This window comes from Quercus robur, chromosome 4 (genome assembly GCF_932294415.1).
Source record: "Quercus robur chromosome 4, dhQueRobu3.1, whole genome shotgun sequence".
In the NCBI taxonomy this organism is placed as follows: Eukaryota; Viridiplantae; Streptophyta; class Magnoliopsida; order Fagales; family Fagaceae; genus Quercus; species Quercus robur.
In genome coordinates, this window is record NC_065537.1 from 1,338,644 (window position 1) to 1,364,866 (window position 26,223).

General features: G+C 33.4%; 3 protein-coding genes across 5 annotated transcripts in view; 1 reads left to right on the forward strand and 2 right to left on the reverse strand.

The window, feature by feature from the left end:
- Positions 1-26,223, forward strand: part of LOC126720293 (rust resistance kinase Lr10-like) — a 139,491-nt gene that overhangs the window by 86,443 nt on the left and 26,825 nt on the right. The gene's annotated exons all lie outside the window — the stretch shown is intronic.
- Positions 1-26,223, reverse strand: part of LOC126720292 (rust resistance kinase Lr10-like) — a 76,515-nt gene that overhangs the window by 1,553 nt on the left and 48,739 nt on the right. The window contains exons 2-4 of one of the 3 annotated variants that reach the window (XM_050422622.1): positions 392-956; positions 170-237; positions 48-77 (exon numbers count right to left, since the gene is read on the reverse strand). The exons of 1 other annotated variant lie outside the window; for it this stretch is intronic. In XM_050422622.1, the coding sequence (XP_050278579.1) occupies positions 48-77; positions 170-237; positions 392-956 (663 nt within the window). The remainder of the gene's footprint in view (positions 1-47; positions 78-169; positions 238-391; positions 957-26,223) is intronic. One more of the 3 variants, XM_050422624.1, reaches the window with a different exon arrangement.
- Positions 9,670-17,500, reverse strand: LOC126720296 (phenylalanine--tRNA ligase, chloroplastic/mitochondrial-like). Its single transcript, XM_050422631.1, has 10 exons — positions 17,292-17,500; positions 15,693-15,725; positions 15,520-15,575; positions 14,871-14,947; positions 14,527-14,706; positions 14,313-14,357; positions 13,582-13,686; positions 10,489-10,602; positions 10,304-10,384; positions 9,670-10,214 (listed from the first exon to the last, which is right to left on the reverse strand). The coding sequence occupies exons 1-10, from the start codon at positions 17,348-17,350 to the stop codon at positions 10,173-10,175; spliced, it is 792 nt and encodes a 263-aa protein (XP_050278588.1). The 5' UTR covers positions 17,351-17,500; the 3' UTR covers positions 9,670-10,172.

Here is a 26,223-nt window from a genome sequence, read left to right on the forward strand (position 1 = left end):
GAGTTCTCTAAAATCATCCAAACCAACATGTCAAAAAGCAATCGCACCTATGGATTTGATGAAAGTAAGCTCTCCTCCTGTCGAAACAATCCCAAGAAAACAGATCACAACATGAAGCCGAAAAGAGTAAATTAATAGAAAGCACACTAATGAACTCCTAAAGGCATACCTTGGTACAAGAACCAGTCGCTAATAACACCATAGAGTACCTTAATGAATTGAATAGAATCCCAAAACCTGGTAAGATATATAAGTCAAAAAAGAGAGTAAGTTATAATTATATATTGAAGATAAATTGAGCATATTTTTCTTCTCCCTTAGGAAGTAAAGTGACATTAAATTATTAAAAAAAAAAAAAAAAAAGCTTTATGGAGCGCCTTTGGGTTCTCACCATTTATTATTCTGTGAATAATGACAATATGAATCCCAATGTAATTCATAGCCCTGTAACAATTCTTGTTGAATCTCCAAAGCAGATAGGCCTGTTGCATTCTGAAATCGAGTTGGAATCGTACCTTCTATACTGCATAACTGTGGAATATCAAGTGCCGTAAGGTTTCCACAATACGCATAGAAGTATGTTTGTGCGGAATAAGAGTTACTGATGCAATGAGAGACATCAACATAGATTGGCGACTTGAGTGGTGAGGTGCAATTCAAAAGATACATAAGATTATCAAAATAAGGGGAAAAATAAAAATAATAATGATGATAATAAAAATAAAAATAAAAATAATAATAATTATAATAATAATTATAATAATAATGATAAATGTTTGGGATAAGACGAGGAATGGAGCACGTGTTTTTGTGTAAACTCGCATCCATCAGTCGAATTGTTCGATTAACATAATCGATTTCCTGGACATAGAATTTCGCAGAATCAACCAACAAAGAAGTACGGTTATTCTCGCAATCAAGTTCAAGGCCACCACATCCACACTGATGAGGAGCACCTTTTAGTTGAAAAGGGCAGCTGATGTTAAGGAGATTTCCACATGAAGAAGAGCTGAAGTTCTGGCTTTGTCCCTCAGCAATACAAGCTTCATGGAAGAGAGCAAATAGGACCAGAAGCCCAAATAAGGGAAGGTTTTCTCTGAACATTATGAGAGAGAGAGAGAGAGAGAGAGAGGGAGAGAGAGAGCAGCTAGCAAGTTGGATTATTGGAAATTTGGGACGTCTCGATATTCATAGAGATGCTTTGTGACTGCAAATCAATAGGAGACCATTGAAAATCAAAGTCAAGAAAAAGGATATGCTCATCCTCTTATTGCATTTATTATTAGTGTTGGGTGCAAGCTGGCACCAAAGTCCAGCCCACGTGAAAGCTCTTTAATGAGCTAAGCCCAACTGATAAAGACTTCTATTTCAACTCTTTTTTTTTTTTACTGAACTTCTATTTCAACTTGAAATAGGAGAAACTTGGAAAGTTTAGGCCATGATTGATTAAATTTTTGTTTTCAATGTTAAAAAATTGAGTTAAAGTACTGGAAATTAAAAACAAGTTTTGGCTGTTTTTCAAAAAAAGTGATTAAAAATGAGTTACGATACCATCATTGTAATTCTTTGCATCTATGTAGGACCTGCTTCAATGTCTAATCTCAATCACACTCCACCCAACAACTCTCTTTCTTTATTTCGTTTATCTTTCTTTCTCTTTCTTCAATGCCTGGGTCTTTTCTTCTTACTTTCACACGGGTTTCTAAGACCAGTGGGCTCCACAGTTTTGAGATAAAGTTGTTTTTTTATCCGGGATCCGATTAATGTGTGTCCTTAATTTTCTATTTTTGAAAATATTTTCTTGGTAATTGGAAAAGCTGTCATTACTTTTTCAATTATCGAGAAAATTATTTTCAAAAATGAAAATTAATGTGTGCCCTAAGGACACATATTAGTAAAATCCTTTTATCTAAAAACTTAAGCCAAGTTTTGATGTCAAACACAATGGGAACTGAGTTATTTGTAGTTTGGTTATTTAGTTTGAGGAGAGATTTTGTAATTTTTTGAAATACACATGGCTAAAAAAGTGTTTAGAAATGTGTATAAGTGTATTTAAAATGTGAAAATTGTTGTTCAATTAGGGATACCAGACAGGGGTTTCTATATGTTCTTAGGAGTGTGAGGCGGCAGAATTCTATATATAAAAGGTATGTGCTTGATGAAATAGTGTGGAGTGCTGCATAGAGAAAAAAAGAAAAGAGAAAGGTGCCGCACAAGTGAATTCAGAGAAAGAAAATTAATGTGTGCGAGTAAAAGAAATAAGAAAGATTTTTTTTAACCATGAGACATACATAAGAATTATCGTAATTGATTTGATAATAGTGAAATTATTTGGAGTTTGTCCTGTAGTTTTTCCCTTTAAGAAAAAAGGATTTTCCACGTAAATTGTGTTGTTGTGTGTAATTGTTATTTTGGATTGTTAATATTATTAATAATATTATTTGAAACCCAACAATTAGTTATGTAATGAGTCAAGTAATGATGAAGCTTCTGTGAACTTGTTATACATTGAGAGGGACTCGTCAACATGACCTGTTGACATCAACCTAAACAAAGCACAATTATGGTACATAGAATTTTCAAGGAAGTGTCTATAAAATTTTAGCGTGAAGGTACTTAACAATAATTCCTTATATGTTAAGTTTTTCAAATTATTTTCAAACTCATTGTAAAATTGAATTTACTTGTCCTTGGAATGATAAAATTGTAGTATTTCATTGGCCTATAGACTCTATACAACTATGTGTTGTTTGAATATCATTTTTTGGATAATTCAACAATTATAACGGGAGAAAGATGATTTCAATTTGGGATGTTTTTGTTAGAAATATCAAGAGGTGTGAGTTGAGCAACAAAACTCTTAATATGTGAATTAAAGAATCTAACATGTTGCACTAAATAAAATAAAATGTACTTAAGTTTTTGCAGTAGTTAACTTCCATGACAATATAATAGTGCTCTATGAATCTCCATTGCTGCAACTGAAGAAAAGGGAAAATTACGATTAACCATTTGTAATTGTGTCCTATCACAATTTAAGTCGCAAGTTTTAAATTATTACATTTGACTCTCGAATATTTGGACTAAAATAGAATCGTTAAACTTCTATTCAAAATACTCCAAACAATAATTTTCTTTTAATATAAACTTTAATATTACTTGCAGGACTAAAGTTTTATTGGGTCAAACCATAGAGGTTAGAATGTTTGTACTTTTTTCTTTTCTTTTCTTTTTATTTTTATAAAAAGGTTAATTTGTTCGTCCAAAACATGCAAAATTTGTAAATTTGAACCAATCCTAATAGCTTCATTTCATTCCATGCCTTAGGGGGCTGAATGTGGCAAAGTCTGTGGATTAATCTGTGGGATAAATTGTAATTTACCCTGAAAAAATGATCACTCTGTACCAATAGGCAGTAGAACTATCACTATCAATGTTGCCTTCTTAATGGAAGGACTACCATATTCCCAACAACTACCATTTATCCTCTGTCATCTTCTTTGATTTCTTCATTTTGCCAAGTTTTAAAACTATCACTTAATCTTGTTGTAGCAACAAAGAATTCACCCTTCACTGCCACAATTTGAAACTCCCAATTCCATTTAAAAACATTAATGATATGTTTAGATAGCAGGATTTAGGCATGTAAATTTGGATTTGAGTGATTAAAATCCAAATCCCTTGATGTCAAGAATTAGGATTTGACAAATCTACAAAGGATTTTAAACATTGAAATTCTTAGATTTGAAATAACTTCTAAACCCATGAAACTTTAGAAATTCTTAAAGACATACTTGAATAGTTTTAAATTTTGTAATTTCAAATGATCATAGGTATAAAATGTATCTAATCAAGAAAATTTATAAATTATAAATTTGGAATCAAAGCATTTCAAATCCATTACTTTAAAGTTCAAATCTATCCAAACACAATCTAAGTTGGCCTTAGCAATAAAAGTGTTTACCGCGACTGTTTCGTTGAACAAATCTAAAACTAGTTGATTATGCAACATAAGCTTACGCTCTAACTTATGAGACCAGTAAAGTAGAGTCTAATACTGTTTTCTTATTAAGAATATAATGTAAAAGTTTTAATCAGCCGCCGCCCGTTTGGGGGGGGGGGGGTTGGCAATTGCCGTGAAATAATCTTGAAAATGTGTTGATTACAACGTGCAAAAATTATTGGATTTACTCGTACCTATAGAATTCTATTTCTAATCAAATCGATTGACGTGAAGTTTGAGACGTGGCCATTCAACAAACAACAGCTCAAACAAGAGAAGAAAAGTAAAATACAACTTGTAACAATGTTCATGTACACAGCATCATGAATTGAAAGGATAAAGTATATAAAACAATCCTGTAGTTTAATTCCTAGGACACATTAAACTCCAAATTTAATGGGATACTTTAAATTTAATACTTTCACACACACACACACACACATATATAAAGCCAAATCTGGACAATAATTTTATATTTTTGTGGTGTTATCATTTTATATTTGATAGTTGTTATACCAATACAATTTAATCTTGTTGTTATTATTATAATTATTTATTCAATTATTGTTTCTTTTATAAAATATATATTCTATAGTTTTATGATAAAACCGTGCAATACACTCGCCTTTAACTATATAGCCTTTTTTTCATTAAAAAAAAATCTGGAGTTTTAAGTGTCCTATTTATGAAAGTGTGTGATTTAAAATATATCCACTTTAAAAGTTTGGGCTTTAGTGTGTCCCAAATATGAAACTATAAGGTTTTCTTTTTTTTTTTACTTGCTTTCTCCTTAATATTATCATTTTCTCATGAAGTATCCATTGGTTTTAATCGCTGAGTAGAAGTCCAACTGATGGGAGTATTTAGCAACTTAGCATTCAAGCTAAGCCACTCAACATAGAGGTAAAGTAATGCTGGCTTTCAAGTATGGTCGATAGTGTCTTTTTGAGCCAGTACTCTAACATGCGTATTATAGGTGCATAAAACAAACACCAATTTGTTTGGGTTGGGTACAAGAGGTTTGAGCCCAAAAAGTTGTAGACATTTCAAGAAATGCCAACATTTTGAACTCCAACGCTATTGGCAATAAAGAGTTCATTAACTATTTGAAAAGCTATTCAAGGGCGCGCGCGCGGGGTAAAAGACCTTATTCAATGGTAAGATGCTCCCTTCAATTAATAATGGACAAGAGTGATGTGGGTATTGTGCAGGATATTCCTTGCACCTTCATATTCAATTGAAGCTATGACTCATGACTCATGAGTCAACAAACATCTTCCATGAAATATCCTTGAAAGCTTTAACCAGCGGGGGACCATTGCAGCGAAATATCCTTGTAAATGTGTTGATTATAATATACAAATCAAATCAAATCAATAATATTATCAATTTCTATAGAATTCAATTTCTGATCAAATCAATTGACGTGAAGTTTGAGACGTGGCCATTCAACAAACAATGGCTCAAACAAGAGAAGAAAAGTAAAATACAACTTGTAACAATGTTCATGTACACATCATCATGAATTGAAAGGAAAAATTAATATTAGGGAAAAGTATAAAACAATCCTGTAGTTTAAATCCTATAGTTTAAGTGTCCTATTTATGAAGTGTGTGATTTAAAAATTAAAATATATCTACTTTAAAAGTGTGGGGTTTAATGTGTTCCAAATATGAAACTATAGGTTTTTTATTTATTTATTTATTTATTAATATTATCAATTTCTCATGAAATATCTTTTGGTTTTAATAGCTGAGTAGAATTCCTTAACAACTTAGCATTCAAGCTAAGCCATTCAACATAGAAGTAAAGTAATGTTAGCATTCAGGTATGGTGGTTAGTGTCTCTTTGAGCCAATACTCTAATAGGCATATTATAGGTTCATAACATAAACACGAATTTGTTTGGGTTGGGTGTAAAAGATTTAACCTTTAGATGTCATGGACACTTCAAAAAGTGCCAATCTTTTTAGCTCCAAGGCTCTTGACAATAAAAAAATTCATTAACTATTTGAAATACTATTCAAGGGTAGAACAATTCCCCCCCCCCCCCCCCCCCAAGTTAGGGTAAAAGACATTATTCGATGGCAAGTAAGATACTCCTGACCATTAATAATGGACAAAAATGGTGTAGGTACTATGCAGGATATTCCATGCACCTTCATTTTCAATTGAAGCCATGACTCATGACTCATAAGTCAACAAATAGCTTCTACGAATCTGCAATTCCATTCCATATAGACTTGGAAACAACTTTTGCAATTAGTGTCTTCCAGGGGAATGGAACTGCAGCTTCATGGAAGCCACACTAATTGCAAAAGTCATTTTATCTTTATTGTTTTCATACTACAACATCAATAAAAACACAACTTTCCATTCAGACTTGGAACAAGTGATTATCAAACTTTCCATACCGCGTAAGAAAAGTTTCTTTTTTTTTTTTTTTTTTTTTTTTTTTTTTGAGAAAGTACCGCGTAAGAAAAGTTGATCAAACTTTTTGTTCGTCAACCACAGTAGCTAGTATTAATGTAATGAGTGATTGTCATTCTATTTCATATATTAAATAAATCAAGAAGAAAGGGAGCTAGATGGGCTCAATCACTATTCTTTTTCTGTACTAAAAGCCATCAGTCCTACAAAATCAGCCCTTCGGACTTATAAAAAGTAGCCCATAACAAGATTGTGAGCAATGGAATTTTACATTCCAAAGTACAAAAAGAAAATCACAACACAAAAAAGCTTCAGCATTAGCTTTGTATCCTCTATAATGGGCTGTAAGGCCCAGTTGATATCTAATGAGTACTTAGGTGTACACCGACCTGGAAAAAAGTTTTACGCCTAAGAAAATTTTGGCTCAATGGCGAAAGACATCTAGCAAATTAAAAATTTTAAAAATTCAAACGAACAACAGAATTTGAGTGCGACAATATTTGTTTCATCCACAGGAGTTTGATTGCAACAGGTTTCTAAATTTCTAATATTTAATGTTTATTTTTCAAAGCTTAAATTGTAGTAGCACCCTTTGAACTTTCAAGTTGTTTCATTAAGTCATTAAAGGCTCCATAATTTTTTTTTTTGTCAATTTGGTACGATAACCTTTTGGCTTCTTCTATTAGTGCATTTTCTACGGAACAGAACACACGGGTCTCACATAAGCCAAATGTTTTTTCATCCAATAATGAAAATTAAAGGAAAATATAGAGAGAACCAGGGATGGATGTAGGAGTTTGCCTTTGGAGAACAAAAACTTGAGCAATAAATTTTTGATCATTCAAGAATAACAAATATACTAAAATTCAAATCTAAGTAAGAATACAAAAAATACAACTAGTTTCTATTATGTGCTTTTAAAAAAATCTAAACAAAATAAAAGACACAAATAAAAGTTTTTGAATATATTTGAAATCATTTATGATATTTCAAAATGAATCTTGATCTTTTTTTTTAAGTATTGAAAATCATTAATATTAATTTTGTAATAAACGACTTTATTTCATGGGAAAAGGCTCACTAACAATATGGACAAATTTGGGGGGTGCTGTGCATGCAAGATTTTCCATGCACTTTCAAATATTCAATTGAAGCCATGACTCATTTGGTTAACAAATAGTTTCCATGAAGCTGTGGTTCCATTCCATACAAACTTGAAATGACTTTTGCAAGTAGGGTCATCCCTATCTTTATCATTTACTCACTAAAACATTAATAAAGATTAAACTTGTTGTTCCAACTCGTTAAATTAAATAGCTCAGTGGAAAGTTTAACACATTAAATAAAATTAAATATTTAACTTAAACAACAATGAAAAATTCAATTGGTCATAAACGTGTAAGAAACTTTCAGCAATTTTTTTGTTCTTCAACCACTCGAATTATTGCAAGCAGCGATTGCTTGTCAATTATTTTTCTTTTTGGGATTTAATAAATCAAGAATAGAGGAATAGTCAGGCCCAAGCACTCTACTCTTTCTGCGCCACAAGCTACCAGACGGACAAAAAGAGCCCCATGACAAAATTGAGAGAAATGAAATTTTACACTTAAGGTACAAAAAGAAAATTCCAACAACAGAAATTTTCAGCATGTGTTTTTTATCTTCTATAACGGGCTATAAGGCCCGGTTGATGTCTGAAAAGTTCTTATGCGTAGACCAAACTGGAAAATAGCAAAACACTTCTTGAACTAGTGGTGTTTCTTCTAAAGGAGTAGGTTAAGTTTAGCTATTCACTCTTCTATGGGATCAGCTCGAGTACTTCTTCTAGTTAATTAATAAAGATTCAAACTAACAGAAGTTGAGCGCAAGAATATTCCAATATTTGTTTCATCCACGGGAGTTGATTGTAACAGGATTCCAATATTTAGTAGTTTTTTCAAAAAGGGTAAATTGCACTAGCATTCCTTGAAATTTCAAGTTGTTATAATAAGGCTTCAATATTTAGTACAACTAAAATCGTGACTTTCGATGCTTTTTTGAATGCCAGTAAAACTGTGTAAAATAGTGTGCAACAAGTTTAACCCTATTAACTCTATAATAAATTACCTTATTTCATGGGAAGAGGCTCACTAACAATATGAACAAGTTTGATGGGTGCTATGCATGCAAGATTTTCCATGCACTTTCATATATTCAATTGAAGCCATGACTCATTAGTCAACAAATAGTTTCCATGAAGTTGTTGTTCCATTCCATATAAACTTGAAAAGACTTTTGCAAGGAGAGTCATCCCTATCTTTATTGCTTACTCACTAAAACGTCAATAAAGATCAAACTTGTCGTCCCAACTCATTAAATTAAATAGCTCAGTGAAATGTTCAACACATAATGTGTAAGAAACATTAAGCAATTCTTCGTTCTTCGGCCATAGAAATATCAAGAAACTTGTAACTCAAATTATTGCATGCAGCGATTGCTTGTCACTTATTTTTCTTTTTTCTTCTTCTTGGGATTAAATAAATCAAGAATAGAGGAATAGTCGGGCCCCATCCCTCTACTCTTTCTGCGCTACAAGCCACCAGCCGTACAAAAAGAGCCCCATGACAAAATTGAGAGAAATGAAATTTTACACCCAAGGTACAAAAAAGAAAATCTCAACAACAAAAATTTTCAGCATGAGTTTTTTTATCTTCTATAACGGGCCATAAGGCCCAGTTGATGTCTGAAATGTTTATGCGTACAGCGAACTGGAAAATAGCAAGAGACTTCTCGAACTACTGGTGCCTGAGATTTCTTCTAAAGGAGTAAGTTAAATTTAACTATTCACTCTTCTATGAGATCAGCTCGAGTACTTCTTCTAGTTAATTAATAAAGATTAAAACTAATAGAAGTTGAGTGCAAGTATATTCCAATATTTGTCCACAGGAGTTGATTGAAACAGGATTCCAATATTTAGTAGTTTTTTCAGAAATGGTAAATTGCACTAGCATTCCTTGAACTTTCAAGTTGTTATAATAAGGCTCCAATATTTAGTACAACTAAAATCGTGACTTTCGAATGCTTTTTTGAATGTTGGTAAAACTGTGTAAAATAACTTGTGTGCAATAAGTTTAACCCTATTAACTCTGTAGTAGGAAAAAAGATACGTGTAACCCACTTCATATGAGAGGGAGGTATAATATATATGTATAGGCTACAAGCTATACCAGCTCCTATAAAGTAGGAGAAGCACAATAATGACCAAAATTTCCATATATTATTATCACGTCAACCCCAATTATTAAATCAATTTCTTACAGTATCTATTGTCCAAGGCATAATATCACAAGTGAAATCTTCATGGTAGCCAATATCTGGAATGTACGGATTCAAATGTATTAAGGCACATGATACATAATGTAATCAGACCCAGTTTAATAACAAAAGTCAGAAATCCATAGCTCATACTATCAAGCCTAAAATCAGTCTGATCTGAGCTACAGATTAGTAAACCCCATATCCAGTTAAAAGTTAGGAAATTACTACGACCGTGTTGGTTCATTAACACAAATTTGCAACCTTGCATTGAAGTTTATAGAGGTCATGCAAAATCTCCTGTAGTAAAATTTGGACTAGTGCTTTTTCTTGGAATATGTGATTGCTATCAAACTCATCAAAGAGCGTATAGAACCATAAAGATCAAAGATACTACAGGACACAACTGTTCGATCAACTTATCGATCAGAAATTTTCTGTCCCCTTCAATCTTGGGGGTGCTTTTCCCTGTCTTTACTGACTTTGAACTGTGTATCAAATAAATAAATAGAAATTTTAAAAACACAGCAAACAAAATAAAAACTGTAAATTAACACTACAGTATACAGAACTTTACATGAAATAAGTAGCGGACTGCACCAGAAACCCTCATCGAAGAACAACATTCAACTTGCTGTACCTGCTGTCTTACATTCCACTGCATACCACAATTAAATAAACAAATTTGAAATGAATAATCATTTTCACCAAAAACATACTCAACAAAATGAGAAGTAAGCAAAATCTTATTAAATGAAATACCTGCAACTCATTAATTTCATCATCTGTGAGTGAATGCTCCATCGATCGATATGCAATCCTATAACAATGACTGGTCATTCCCTTCTTGTTGGTGAAATTGTCTATCAGTAGCACCTAAGAGTCACAAAGTTCAATTTTAGACTAGCGTCATAGGCAAAATTCAGTTTTGGGTGAGAAGACATATTGGTGAGATATAGGATTGCCTCCTTAAGAGACCAAACTTAAGCCAGGTTCTGTAGTAACATTTGATAACAAGGTTGAAAGTCTAATGAAATCATGATATTTAGCAATTTCAAAATGTAGGACATAGAATACCATACACAAAATAAATCTTAACTTGCCCGTGATCCTGCTGACACTTTCATGGTCAACCATTCAACATGGATGAGCTCAAAGAACCTTAGCAAGACTTTTAAGGTATTTGCAGTTGTTATTTGGGGGCTTGTAGAACTAACATGGCTCACCTCCAATAATGAAAATTCAGAATTGAGAACTACCCATTCTTGTTATAGAAGGTGATGACATAAAAGTGCAGCTATGAATATGTATAGCGGTAACATGCTTTGAGAAGAAAGTCTAGATCCCAATTTAAGGCTATATATATATATATATATATATATAGGTTGTCTAATAAGATATCACCATTGATCATAAAAAACAATCTTTTTTGTAATGACTCACTAAATATTGTCCAAAAAAAGAAGTAAACAAAAACATCAACAGTATGTACATGTGCTTGCAAACATGTTAAATTACGCATGAAGTTCTTTTCAAAAAATCCCCACATTGAAAGGGAACTGCACTTGACATGTAAATATTCAGCTCTAATTATTCTACAATGCGACCCTTTGCTTTAACTCAAAATGAGGGATAACAGAAAGACACTATATACTTTCAGAAAGATTTTGGGACGGAATGAAAAATGGCATAGGACACTGCTTCTAGGATGATGGGAGTATCCTTTTAGTCAAATATCAAGGGACTATGCTTTTACTCTGCTGATCATAGTTAGATCTTTAAATCCTACAATTTTATGATCCTATGGATCAACTTTGATAATAAAAATCCCAACAGAATTGCAGTTTAGATTCTTGGATCTGGATCCCTCTTACAGACTTACCAATCCAAAAAATGCTACTTCAATGCCTACTAAAAAACAATTTTTCATACACCACAATAAACCCACCACCCACTCCGGCATTACCCAATAAATCCCAAAATGAAGAAAAACCTTCAAAGCAACTGCTACAAGATCCCTAGTACACTCCCCATATTCAGCCCCTACCACCATTCTGCAAAGAAGATCCCTCTTCATAGCATTTTTTTTTCCATAAACATTTTCAATAAAGCTGTTAAAATCACCAAACTTTCCTAAATGGGGAACAAACAGTCTCCCAATTTACGAAAAGGTACTTTATTTCCTAAGCCCTCTTAAAATTTCTCTTTGCAATTTTTCAAGCCTTCTAGTAACACTTACAAGCATGGTAAATATTGACATAATAGGTTGGTAGACAGGAAAGAGTACTCATAATTTCCTTTAGAAAAGTACAATTTTCTTTCCAACCCACCAACCTTCTTTCTGTCTTCTCCAATAATACATCTCATGGAAATTTACTCATAACACAGACCAAGAGGCAGAGCCTAAGAAGAAAATGTAAAGCAATAAATTTACTGACCTTACAACCAACTACATGTGTTAGCTCTACCACAGCCTGCACCTCCTCAACTGGAACCAGTTCACTCTTAGCAAAATTCAATTTTAAGCCCGAAATTGCTTCAAAACATAGTAAGGTTCGTCTGAGAGAAATGTCCTTCTCTTACTTATCCCTATGAAGTATCATCAGCAAATTGTCCAAGTTAAATCCCAATAATAGTCTATAAAATCTTACAATCCTTCAATTCGATCCTATATGATTTGTTTTGACCTAAATACTTTCTCACCATTTATAGGTAAGTCACCTATTTTAACCACGCTGGAGCCCATAGATCAAATATTCCCCCTCAAATTAAGCATTAGCTGTTAGTATTAATGAAAGATAGGAAAGAGAAGATAAATTTCTTAAAGTGCCCTTAGATGAACCATATCAGGTCCTAAAGTCTTCATTGGTAAGAAAGACAAACCTCACATAGGTAACCATGAAATTCTCTAATCTATTTCCAGCAATCACTCTCAATCCTTCACATGCATAAAATGATTTATTAAGTAGCAATAATGACAAAGTGACTTGCAATGCACTGACAACATACCTTGCTGAACTTCTCACCATCTACCAAACAAACATTTGCCAGTGTTAGTGACTAATTTAATACCCTAAACAAAGCTGCTAGAGATTTATTCAACCACTCCATGCTGCCAAAAGTTGAGTATTGAAGCCTACTGACCCAAGGAAGGACTTTATAGAACTGCCTAAAGGTACGAGAAAGGTGAATCATTTCTTGGAAGTTAAAAAAGTGCCAAATGAGACCTCCAGCCCCCATAAATATACAGTGATGACCATAGTCAGAACTCGGTTCATATGCCCTGAAGTGTCTCAGTAAATTCTACCAAGCAAACAACAAGAAGAAAAAGAAGCTTACAACAACGATGATGATGAAGACACGATAGACATACAACCAGAAAAGTTCAGAACCAAGCTTCAGATCACATCAAGCATGATCATTACCTCAGTCTTCGAAATCACTTAATGACCCTTTCTACTAGTTGACATAGTCTAAGCATGATTAGATGCACATATTTTTATTTTGTTGTTGATAACATATTAGTGCACAAATCTGTTGATTATAAGGGAGCAATAAGGTAAAAACAATATAAAATTGATTGTAAACAATGATATCAATACATAAAATCAAAAGCAGTTTATTTCTGCAACATAACTTATATAAAAAGATCAGAAAAAGAAACACTTAATTAATGTATTCATTTCCGCTGAATGTCCAGGGCCTCCAGGCACACCCTCCCCTCAATCAGCAAATCACAATGCATAAAGTTACTATATATAACAAGTACAGGAATAAATAGGTCAATCTAGTGAATGATTAAACAAGTTAACTGTTCGATAAAGCATCTGTTAGGAATAACATTTAAAAACATACCTCCTCAGCAAGATCTCCGGCAATTCCTCTCACAACTTCACATAAGTTGTTTTCAGTGAATGATTCATTGATCCAAAAACTTATATCTTTGTAACAAGGAGGATACTGCAACACAATACCATAATTTCAAATTTCAAACAAGCATTTACAACTTACAAGTAGCAGTTGGATGCCTAGAACCTTTAATAGGTGCGTGCGTGTGTGCGCGCGTGCATGCATTCGTGTGTGTGAGATAGGGTAAAACTTGTTGCACATCAGTGCGTATGGACACACGGGTGTGCAACAACTGAAGTCGTGGGATTAAGACACTATTTCGAACTTGAAATTGTGGCTTCAACTCACGTTTTCAATTGTTTGCACACCTCTGTGTACAGACACAGGTGCGAAACAAACACTGCCCTATCTGATAAATAAAATTTTAATATATACATAAAGAAGGCTGAGAAGCCCATTATGCGAAGATAACCATAAAAAGGGGGGGGCACATACCAATCCTTAAAAGATAAAAACAAAAAAACAAAACAAAACAAAACCTTGTAACAAAGGGTTTTCTTTTTGGTTCTTTTGTTGTGTAAATAAGTTAAATTTATTCAAAGGAAGAATTTCATGAACAAAATGTACAAGGCATAACAACATAAAAATACATAGTGCAACATCATTCCTTTACAACAATGAAATTTCTATGGAAAAATTTTAATTATATTTTAGAGGGCAGAAAATGTTAGTAATACCTTTGAAAATGGCTTGAATTTGACACCCAGGTGACCCTTGGAAAACTGTTATACAAAAATATTCAGGAGCTCTAGATTATGCAATGAAACCAAGGATGTAATTTTGGCATAACAATAATTCAAATTCTAAAGAAGACTTAATTTCACACACAAATAGTCCAGCAGAGGAGAAGAAAATAATAAAGAATTATCACTTGATAAACTCAGGAATGACCTGTGAGGTGAATCGCTCACCGTTTGACCAGAAAAGCCGAATATCTGGTATGTCGAAAAGAACCATTGCTAACCGCTCTAATCCAAGACCAAATGCCCAGGCAACATTATTCGTTTTGCCACTTCTCTTTAATATTTCTTGCTCTGTCACACCACAACCCAGAACCTCCAACCATTTCTCCTGACATCATATTGGGCATTGAAATAATGAATTACATGCAGCTCCAAATGAAAAAAGGAAAGGAGCAGAGTTTTTCAAAGAGGGCAGTATAAGTTTGAAGAAAGGCATCATGTATACATGCAACGCTACATATATATATATATATAGCAAGATCAATCACCTACCTGAAAATATATCTCAAGTTCAAATGATGGATTGGAAAATGGAAAATAAGTATCAATCCAGTGCATTTCCACAGCACCTGATAATTTTAGCAAATTTAAACTCATACCATATATATATATTTGACAAAGTAAGCAGAAAAAAAGCCTAAGAACAAGACCATGAAAAAATAATAGAATTTTAATAAATTAACACTTCTAAAACCAAATTAGGTGATTTGTATACTATTCTTTTGGGAATGCAAAATGGTCCCAACCTTTCAGTTTCCCTGTATCATCTTAATTTAGCTCCCAAAAGTAAATTAATGCCGGTTTTTTTTTTTCCTCACCTAAAATTTACAGATTTTTCCTGACAAATTCATTCAACGTTTCCACAACTCAGAATATTTTCTGGTTACTAGAGTGCATTTGCTCAGCAAGGTTTTGGTTCTAAGTTTACCAAATAGGTGATTTGCCAAGCCCTCAAGTCATTTCTTCAAGTCCTCAGTTGAGATGTGGCATCTACACCAGATGCCTCCCAATCATCTGGTGAAAACACATGTACACCTTCCATCTAAATATTAATGAAACAGATTCATCAAACAAAATGAAAGAAGAAACTTCAAGAAGGTAATCAAGATATAATTTTGTTTGTTAGAATCAAAGGAGAAACCTGATGAAACACAGGGTAATGAGTCGAGTCTATGGAATCCCTGCGGTATACATCTCCTGTAACAAGAAATGAGTGTGTCCTCTTCTCAATAACTCTGCCTGATGAGCACTTGTATGACACCTCAAAACAGATTGAGCATCAATTTAGTATGTATCATTATAACCCCTGCTTACATGATCAGCAGGAACCAAGACATCATCAAAATTCTGCAAGAAGTACACTTACACTTACAATTTGTTTTATTATAAGTACTTACAATTACGAAAATAGACAACACAAAGGGGAAAGTGCAAAACAATTCAAAATACTCACAATAAACATGTATCTGTAATCGTAGTCTCAATAAAGATATGAAGTGAGAGAGAGAGAGAGAGGCAAACCATAAAAAATGCAAAGAAGATGCAATCATAATAATAAACAAAATAATTATATACAAAAAAATAAAAACATGAGATCAGAATTTAGTAATTTCAAATCCTAGAATTTGAATGGCTTCCACTGAAAATTTAAGTTATGGTGATTCTACCAAATACCAAGGTAGAACACAGATCGCTGTGAAATTATGTAGTCAAAATTAGTAAAATAATCTTAGATGATTTCTTTGGTTAATAAAACTTAATATCAAAGACTTTAAATTTGACTGTGAGATCAAGAGCTTCACTTTGAAAGTTATGGTAATGCTTTTGGAAACCATAAATCCAACCTTAAGGGCTATTAGAAGTTTAGAAAATAATTCCATCCTTGTCCAACACAAGTGGCATACAAACTATATAATTTATCATGATGATAAATAGTTGCATGTGCAACAAATGCATCTAGCCATCATATGAGCAAAACTAGTTAAAGAGAGAGAAAGGCATCATAAGGACATGAACATGAAATTTGTCAAGAATAATGACACAAACTTGCACCAATATCCGGGACATTGTTTGTAGGGTCATCCCTCATCACATCTACTAATCCATTATCCCAATATATGAAACTATGTTGTATATAGGCATAGATAACTGAAACAGTATACTGACGTGAAAATCTAACAGGTTTGAACTTATTTGCACTCAGAAATTGGTTGTCAGGACATTAAATATACCCCACAATCCTAAAAACGAAAGCCCAGCACAGTATAACAGCTAAACTGATTTAAAATTGAAGTCTAATTTTTGAAGAACGTGCATTTCCAATATTGTTAACCAGGCAAACAAACCACAGAAATCCCAGTCTCTCAAAAACTCAAACTAACACAACAGTGATAGAATTTTGTATTCGAAATTTTTATGGGTACAATGTTCTTGAGTGTCTTTACAAACCCCAAATTGCAAATACTAAACAGGAAAGCAAATAAAGAAACTCAGCAAACCCAGTAAATGACTCTTAAATTCATGCATATTGACAACAGTAAGGAACAACAAAACGAGAAAAATTCAATGCCCCAGACTGCAATGGCCAATGTCAATCCCATAACAGTATAACAAGATGAAAATAAAACCAACCCAGGTAGAGAAATTGCTCACCAAGTACATAAATAACAAAAATACAGCATAATGAGAAAGCACAACAGAACCCAGAAACCAGTACAGAAATTGCAAATGCAAAAAATACCCATCATAATTTAAGCGAACAAGTTCAAATTTTTGGACCAACCCAATTGTTGGAATGCAAAAATAGCTACAATAATTTCAGTGACACAGCAATTCGAAACAGTATTACAACTAAAAAAAAAAAAGACTAACAATAAAATTAAGAAAAAACTTTCAATTGGGTATCCAAGTTACCTTCTCGACCAATCCTGACTCCGCCAAGTTCGAGCACGGAGGCCACCAGTGACCTCCATTTGTTGCGGTGAAGCTTATCAGAAGGAAGAGAAGGAGCAGCAGCAGAAGCAGAAGAAGTAGAGAAAGGAATGCAAAAGGCGAGGCTTCTGCTATTTCTAGAGAGAAAGAGTGAGGTTCTGGAGAGGAGAGTAGCTTGAGCGAGTGAGATGATCTTCTTATCTCCGCTTAAACCCCCTCCATTTTTCTCGGGTTTTTATTTCGATAAATGACACCTGGCAAGCAAATGATCCAACGGTTAAAAAACGAAAGCAAGTCAACAAGCTAGCAAGTCACAGAGGCCCTTTGTATTGAATTTTATATTGAAAGTAATGGGTTTTGCCGTTACAGCCTTATGGTTACCAATTCTTCTTCTTCTCACTCTCACTCTCACTCTCAGTGTGTGCAATGAGATTTGAAAATTCGTGGTTTATGGCATTGGTGACCTTAAGGAGGACACAATTGATTCAGTCTATTCGTGAGGTATATGCATACTTTGTGATGGGATAGACTTTTTTCATGCTCTAGCGGTGGTGGGGTGTTGTGAGAACTGAGAAGAGGACTCGGCTCTGTTTGTTTGTTTGTTTGTTTTTTTTTTTTAACCATTGGGCTTCTCTCGTACTACCGGTGATGTTGCAGAAAAAACAGAGAAGGAAAGAGGCAAAGAAGATGAGATTTATTTTTAACCGTTGGATCCTTAAGCTTGCCAGGTGTCATTTATCAAAATAAAAATAAAAATAAAAATTTTTAAGGGTGTAATTCATATTCTTTTTGCATTTCTATGTGCACCACTTGCCTAATAATGGTTTCAAATGTTGATACGTGCAAAGTCTAATAATTAAGCTTTTAAATTCAAATTTAATTTGACATTTTTATTAGGAAGTTTTTAATGAGTAATTGAGTCTTTTCATAAATAATAATTTTTTTAAAGAGTTGTAAATGGTTTGTAGTTAGAGATTGTTGCTATTTATATTTGAAATGAATAAATTTTATAACAAATTAAAATTTATGTTTAATGATGATAATGTACTAGGTCCAAACTACGGAAACAATAGTAATGTTAGAGTTACAAACTTTTTTACAAAAAGTTTTATAAACTGCTGATATAATGAGTGATTTATTGGGAAAAAAAAAAGTGATGTTAATAATAGGCCTAGATGAAAACCAATAAGAAGATGAACATATTAACAATTTGTAAAAATGTTATAAAATAATTTGTTGCTATAATATTACTCAGAAAACAAATACCATTGTCAACTTACCCCGAAATGGTTGTGTTTAAATGATTGATTAGCTAATAATCATCATGATGGCTAATTTATTACATTCACTTTGAATGATCCATAAACTTATTATTTATTTATTTTTTTTTAGAAAACTACATCAAGAATATAAGTATATAACATCAGATACACCAAATATACACCTAAAAAATGAATTTATTTTTTGAGAAGGCTTAAAAAATGAAATTTATACATCATATATCACTGCCTCACATTATTATTTCTCTCTAAAAATATATAAATATATAAAAATGCTAAACTAGTAGTACTAATGATTAGACACCTTCACTATAGTATTGAATCATGAAGAAACTATTTTTTAAAGGGTATAATTCATATTCTTTTTGCATTTCTTTGTGTATTGCTTGTCTAAGTATTTTTCATTAAATTTTGGTAAATAAGGGAAACCAATGCCTTTAAATTTAGTCATACATGTAAGGAAATCAAATTGGCTTTCATTGGTGCGTTAAATGCATGTTTCCTAATTCAAGTTTAGATGCACTAAAATCTGATATGTTGACTCAAATAAGTAAGGTCATTGATGCGAAGAGATTTCCTTTTAAGGTTTAATTCAAATTTGAATAAGAAATAAAATATGAAAGCTATAAAAGATGTTTGAATCTTAAATAAGGAGATTTGGTCAATGTTTGGGCCTTAACCAAGAATGGGCACCAGTCTGGTTCGGTAAAACTGGTCAAAACCGAGTTGAACCGGGAATCAGGGGCAAAAACGGTTTTTTGGCCATTTTGGTTTTTAAAACCATGCGGCCAATTGCATGCAGCCAAGCAAATTGCTCCAAATTGTTTTTCTTGTTCTGGATCTGTTGTTGTTTCTGATTTTAGATTTGTTAGATTGGCTACTATTTTTTTCCTTGTTATTGATTTTTTGTTGTTGTTGTTGTTCTGATTTTAGATTTGTTGTTCTAATTTAATTGGTTTTACGAGAACAAGATTTGTTTTGTGAGAAGAAACGAAGAGAGAGTGTGAGATCTAAAAACAAATCAAAGAAGAAAGAGAAAGAATTGATATAATAGTTAGTTGCTAGAATTTTTTAATATAAGAAATTCAATTGCTAATATATAGTAACCCATTAGGGCTAGAGAGATACTGTAGATGAGCAAAAAAAATTTGAGGTTTAGAGAGACTATTGGATTCGTGTGGTTTTTTTTTTTTTACTCTCTAAAATACAGAGTATTTTGTGTTTAGTTCTTTTGTTGGAGATGCTCTAACAACAAAATCTAGCAGAGCCATGGCTATTTCATACAACTCTTCCAACCATATACATAAAACTCCTCCAACCATATACAAGTCTATTATTTGAGTGGAAGGAGAATCTCCTATCTAAAGCAGGAGCCACGAGGTTCTATTTTAGGTAGGTTACCTATTTTAACCACGCTGGAGCCCATAGATCAAATATTCCCCCTCAAATTAAGTATTAGTTGTTAGCATTAATGAAAGATAGGAAAGAGAAAGTGCCTTTAGATGAACCATGTCAGGTCCTAAAGTCTTTGTTGGTGAGAAAGACAAACCTCACATAGGTAACCATGAAAGATATTCTCTAATCTATTTCCAGCAATCACTCTCAAATCCTTCACATGCATAAAATGATTTATTAAGTAGCAATAATGACAAAGGGACTTGCAATGCACTGACAACATACCTTGCTGAACTTCTCACCATCTACCAAACAAACATTTGATAGTGTTAGTGACTAATTAAAAAACCTAAACAAAGCTGGTAGAGATTTATTCAACCAATCCATGCTGCTAAAAGTTGAGTATTGAAGCCTATTAACCTAAGGAAGAACTTTATAGAACTGCGTAAAGGTATGAGAAAGGTGAGTCATTTCTTGGAAGCTAAAAAAGTGCCAAATGACACCTCCAACCCCCATAAATATACTGTGATGGCTACAGTCAGAACACAATTCATATGCCCTAGAGTGTCTGAGTGCAAAAATCAACAAGAAGATCTGAATTAAAAAAGTCAACTGTTCTACAAAGCATCTATTAGAAATAAGATTTAAAAACATACCTCCTCAGCAGGATCTCTAGCAATTCCTCTCACAATGCGACATCAACTAAGAAAGAAATAGCTTTTTCTCTAGCTGCTCTAATGGAGATTCCCTTCCTGTACAAAGCAGCAGTTGAACTTGGTATTCTTGGGTAGGGTTCCTTATCCATGTCAAATTATAATATTAAAGTATTTGGTGAAAACTTTCTGAAATGAGAGCTCTGATGTGCATAATGGAGGTACTTGAACATCCAATCATTTAAATGAGGGTATAACCTTAATACTTATAGTCTGTTTCTGATTTTGCTATTAAGGGAAGAGGGGGGGGGGGGGGGGGGGGGGGGAATCTGTTTCATGGTTCCAGTTGTTCTAAACCCAATTGTGGATGAAATATAAATGTCATGAAATTGAGTTTTAACTAGTTTTTGAATGCTTGCTAATCTGCATATACTCTATTGGAAAAAAGACATGTGACAGGAAGAGTAAAGCAAATCGTTCCATGCCCTCCACCAGTTCCGCCAACTTGTGAGACGAGCAGCCCCTTGGTATCATTATGATATAGAGTGTGTGTGTGTGTGTTGTTTTGTTTTGTGATTTTTAACGAATCAGAATCTTATATCAAAGAATCAACAAGAAGTTACCCTTCTAACAGATCAATACTTCCTAAAAAGAGAGAGAAACTAGCTCACAGAGGCAAAAAAGTACATATCACTTTAGAACAGATAAGGGAATGCCTCATTTACTTCCCATCTACTAGATTGTGCACATATTTTCCTCAGTTTTGAAGTGGCCTTGATGAAATCTGTGACACCTCTGCATTTAAATATTATACAGGGCAGCCCCCCCATCCAAGTGATAATGTGTTTTGCAATGAATTGAGCATGTCATATGTTTATTTATCATTGTCATGAGTCCATGACACATACACTGAGCTAGGTTGCTAAGGATTTCCATTATAATTATATAAATATGAAATATTTGATTTATCTATACACATTGATCCTTGTGCTTCTGACAGAGATCAAGGATGTGTGTGCTAAAGGGGGTATGTTTTCAAGAGATTAAGATTGATAAAATGGAGTCCAATATTGTTCGAAATATTTAGGGATGCCGTGGGTACAGCTAGGGAGGTTTTGTTAATGTGGGAAAAAGGGTACGGGAGGAAGTTAATAGGGACATTCTTGCTGGCTTACTTGCAAAGGAGTGTTGAAGATGTCTGAGTGAGCATGTACCAGGGTGTCTCACCCAAATGACAATAGTATGAGGAGTTTTACATGGGACTGATGGGAGTAGCTAAGGGGTGTAAGAGAGAGGTGGGACGTAGCTTGGTGTAGTGCAGGTGAATTCAATGTCATCAGATACCTGAGTGTGAGATTAAGGTGCAGTAGGTTTAAATGCTTGATTTTTCTGACATTATTGGGGAGTTTAATATGATTGATTTGCCACTTGAGGAGGGGTATGTACAGATTGTTGGAGAGCGGTAGAAGCTGATGTGATGACCTTTTTTTTCGAGTTTTATAGGCATTGTTAGAATGACAAATCCCTTAATGATATTTTTATTGCTTTAATCCCTAAGAAGAGAAATTCTGTTAATATTAAAAATTTCCATCCTATTAGTTTAGTGAAAAGTGTGTATAAATTATTGGCGAAGGTGCTGGCTAATAGGTTGAAAATGGTACTAGAAAATCTTATTTCTAAGTCACAAAATGCCTTTGTTTGTGGTAGGCAAATTCTTGACTTGGTCCTAGTTGCTAACGAATGCTTGGATAGTCGTCTCATGAGTCGATTCCTAGCATGATTTGTGTAAGTTGGATATTGAAAAGGCTTATGATCACATTAGTTGTGATGCGTTCATCTATCTGTTGGAGAGGATGGGATTTGGGGAGAAATGGAAGGGTTGGATTCATTCTTGTATTTCAGCTGTTCACAGCTTCTTTAGTAGTTCATGGAGATTAAGACAAGATGACCAGTTATCCATTTTGTTCTTTATATTGGACCGGGTGATTTAACTCTTTGTTTGATGTGGCTATTTTGGAAGGACTGAAATAGCCATACTTTTGAGAATACATAAATCAAAGAAACCCAGAATGCCAAAGGTCTTTCAGCCCACCATGGACGGCTTCTCAAGCTCTTCTCTCTACAAACCAAATCATCACAACTGAGTAATGGCAGCACTAGATTTAGAGAAAGGAAGATCCAAAGCCCACATGCATAAGGAGGATCCAAAGCCCACAAAGGAAGAGAAAGTTGATTTCTTTAACCTTCCCTGTCCCATACCCTATGAAGAAATCCACCGCGAAGCTTCAGTTTGTACTCTCTACCCATCAAAGTTTTCAACTTTTTCCAATAATGCATTATGGGTCTTAGTTTAATCTTACTATTTTCATGTTTTTTTCTCCTCCTTTTTATTATTCACCGATTTGTTCTATTTTGGGTCTGGGCTAAGAGAGAAGCTTGAGGGAGCTAACCATGGCGGATCAGCTGCTCTTTCATTCTCTCATCTTGATCTATCTCCACTTCATTCTCTCTCTCTAACCCTCTTAGATCTTGTAATCTCTCTCTTTGATCTATCTTTTCTATGCTAAATTTTCTTTCAATAATTTAATGGGTCTATTGTCTATGTTTGGGTTTCAATAATTCAATGGTTTTATGCTGGGTCCTGTGCAAATTGGTTTGTGCTTCAGATGAATTTTTTAACTGGAGATAGTTGGTCTTTTACGCTGTTTAATGAAAATGTTAATCAAGTTTTAAAAAGGGAATCTAATGTACTGCACCTAAGTTACTGTACCTAAGTTTTGCCTATATATATATATATAGAGAGAGAGAGAGAGAGAGAGAGAGAGAGAGATAATAATAATAATAATAATAATAAACACGGATTATATCATTACACTCAAGGATCAACATATTTTCATCGATTGTATTAAATAAATAAAAACATGTTTTCATAGATTGTTTTTCCTTTTCGAAAACATAAATTGTCGTGTATAAAAGGAAATTTAATGGGGTTTGACCGTTTTGTGTCTTTGAGCTTAGATAAGACATAGTTTTGTTTGACACCACAATGCTAAGAGTATCACATTAGAAATAGTATGTCTAACACGTTAAAAACCTAGAGAAATAGTACATCTTAATCGATTGGTCTTATATATTAAGGGACAGAGCTATTGTTGGACGTGGGGTAGTGGACTGAAATATATTTAATCAAATATTTGGCTAAATATGTGCTCAATGGGAGGTGGAGAGAATTGATAGTGCATCTCTCTTCTCAAATAAATAATATTCAAAAATACCCCTAGAAACTTTCAAAATGATTAAAATATTCCCAAACTACTAAAATGACCAAAATACACTAAGCCTACTAAATTTTCCAAATACAATTGAAACTACTAAAATGGCCAAAATACCCTTGTAAAATGATCTATATATCCCCAAACCTTCAAAATACCCTTGATCCATTGAAATGACCAAAATACACCCCTCTAAATTGATCAAAATACCTGTCAAAAAGTCTAAAATGATAAAAAAAAAAAAAAAAATACCAGTGAAACTACTAAAACTACCAGAGCTAGGTCTTTTTAGATATGTATCACTGTCAATTTTTTGAAAACCTTCTTTTCCATTCCTATATGTGTTAAAATTACTTAGTATTTAAAATAAATAAATAAATAAATAACCCTAGAATGATGGAAGCCCCAAATCAACTAAAACTATTAAAATGTCCAAATTACCCATAACAAAAGATGCAGATTTTAATTTTAAACAACATTAATCAAACCTCAGAACAAATTCCATTCATTTTAAAGTCAGATTAAGGACTAATAACAAAATTTCAATTGAATTATATGTGATAGAATGGTGCAATTCGGTGTAAGATTGTGATTCAACTTGGTATCCCACACTACTTCACAAACAGTTCTAACATGATTTTGAATGATTAATGTGGTGCAAGATAGTATTGATGTTGAGAAACAGCCAGGGTATGAGTTTTTGCCGAAAATCGAAAGAAACCTTATAGAACTCTCTATATCACATGTTTGACCACATGACGATGAAGGCAGCGGGAAACGAAGCTTAGCAAGCCGACCAATCAGATTGCATCTTTACTTTGACCAGAGTTTTATATGGAACGACACTGTTTCTGTATTAAAAAAAAAAAAAAAAAAAAAAAATCCGAACATATTAGTGACTGTTATGCATAACGACACCGTTTTCTTTTTGTTTTTTTTTAAATATTTTCTTGACCGTTTTGGCTGCACCTCCTTTCTACATAAACGGTCACTCTCAAAAATTGTTTTCGGGTTCGCCTACAATGTTATATATGGAGAAACAAGAAGGCAAGAAGGCAAGAATGTATATATGGAGAAACAAGATGGCAAGCAACACTTCAAAGCATAAAAACGATGGAATGCATTTTAGACGATGGGATTAAAGGCATCTAAAAACAAGAAGGATTTCGGATTCCACAGGAATTGGGATTCTAATTTTGTAAGCGTAGACATTCGTCAGTCACAACATGAAGCTCACAGGTATATATAGCTAGCTACTAGTTCTTTTTTTAGAACAATTATATCTTTCTCTAAAAGGGATAGCTAGCTACTAGTTCTTTTTTTAGCAACTTGTAAATGAACTGAGTTGTATATAAATGTTGATGTTTCAGAGTTCTTACCTACACTAACTGGAACACCAGCATAGTAAAAGGAATGGCTCATGGCTACTCTTCCATTGTGGAGGTTATTTTGCTTCCCTCTCTTTTCATTTTAAGTGCAGTGATAAGGATTCTACGTTTACTATCACTATCAGTATCAGCAGCGCTTCACAGGACCTCAAACTCTGTTTTCGCACTGATCATTAATTTGGTATTAATTCTTTATCGTTTGGCACCTTTTTGGTCCAAAATGAGATCAAATATCTTTGGTTTTTCCATATATACATTCTCTGCAAAATCATATTTTTAAATTTTTTGGTGTTTTTGTTGAGAAAAAAAAAAAAAAAATGATGTTTTCACATGTTTATTCCCACCAGAATGAAGTTTTAAATTTGAGAATTTTAAATGTATTTTAGGTAAAGTTGGTTCTAATATGATTCTAGACAAACTTGATATAAAGTGAAGGCCGAAATACATTGGTGATCCTTAAACTTTACTTGTTAAGCGTTTTGTCCCAAAGGTTTAGAAAATGAGCGCTATCGGTCTTTTGTTCACTTCCATGTCTAACAGAGTAATGATGTGGTTTTTTGATGGCATGACAAATTGTTATTTTATCAAAATATTTACACGAAATTCTATACCCAAACTTGTTTCTTTGACCCAATTCAAACCTAAAACCGGGGGAGCTTCAAACTCAAATTGAAACCCAATGCCATAACCAGATTGAGAGAGAGAGAGAGACCTTACTTGGTAAGCCTAAGGATAATTTTTTCAGTGTCCTCTCATTAGTGTAGTTTTGAGACGCAGATTATGATCTTGAGCGAGATCATCTCCTATATTTCTCATACAAAACCTGTCATACCACATGTAATACAAGGTCTTTATTGTATTGACATTAAACATCTTACAGACGGTTGACAGTATCAGTGGTCGGAGTTCTTGCTTTTGTTGATTTT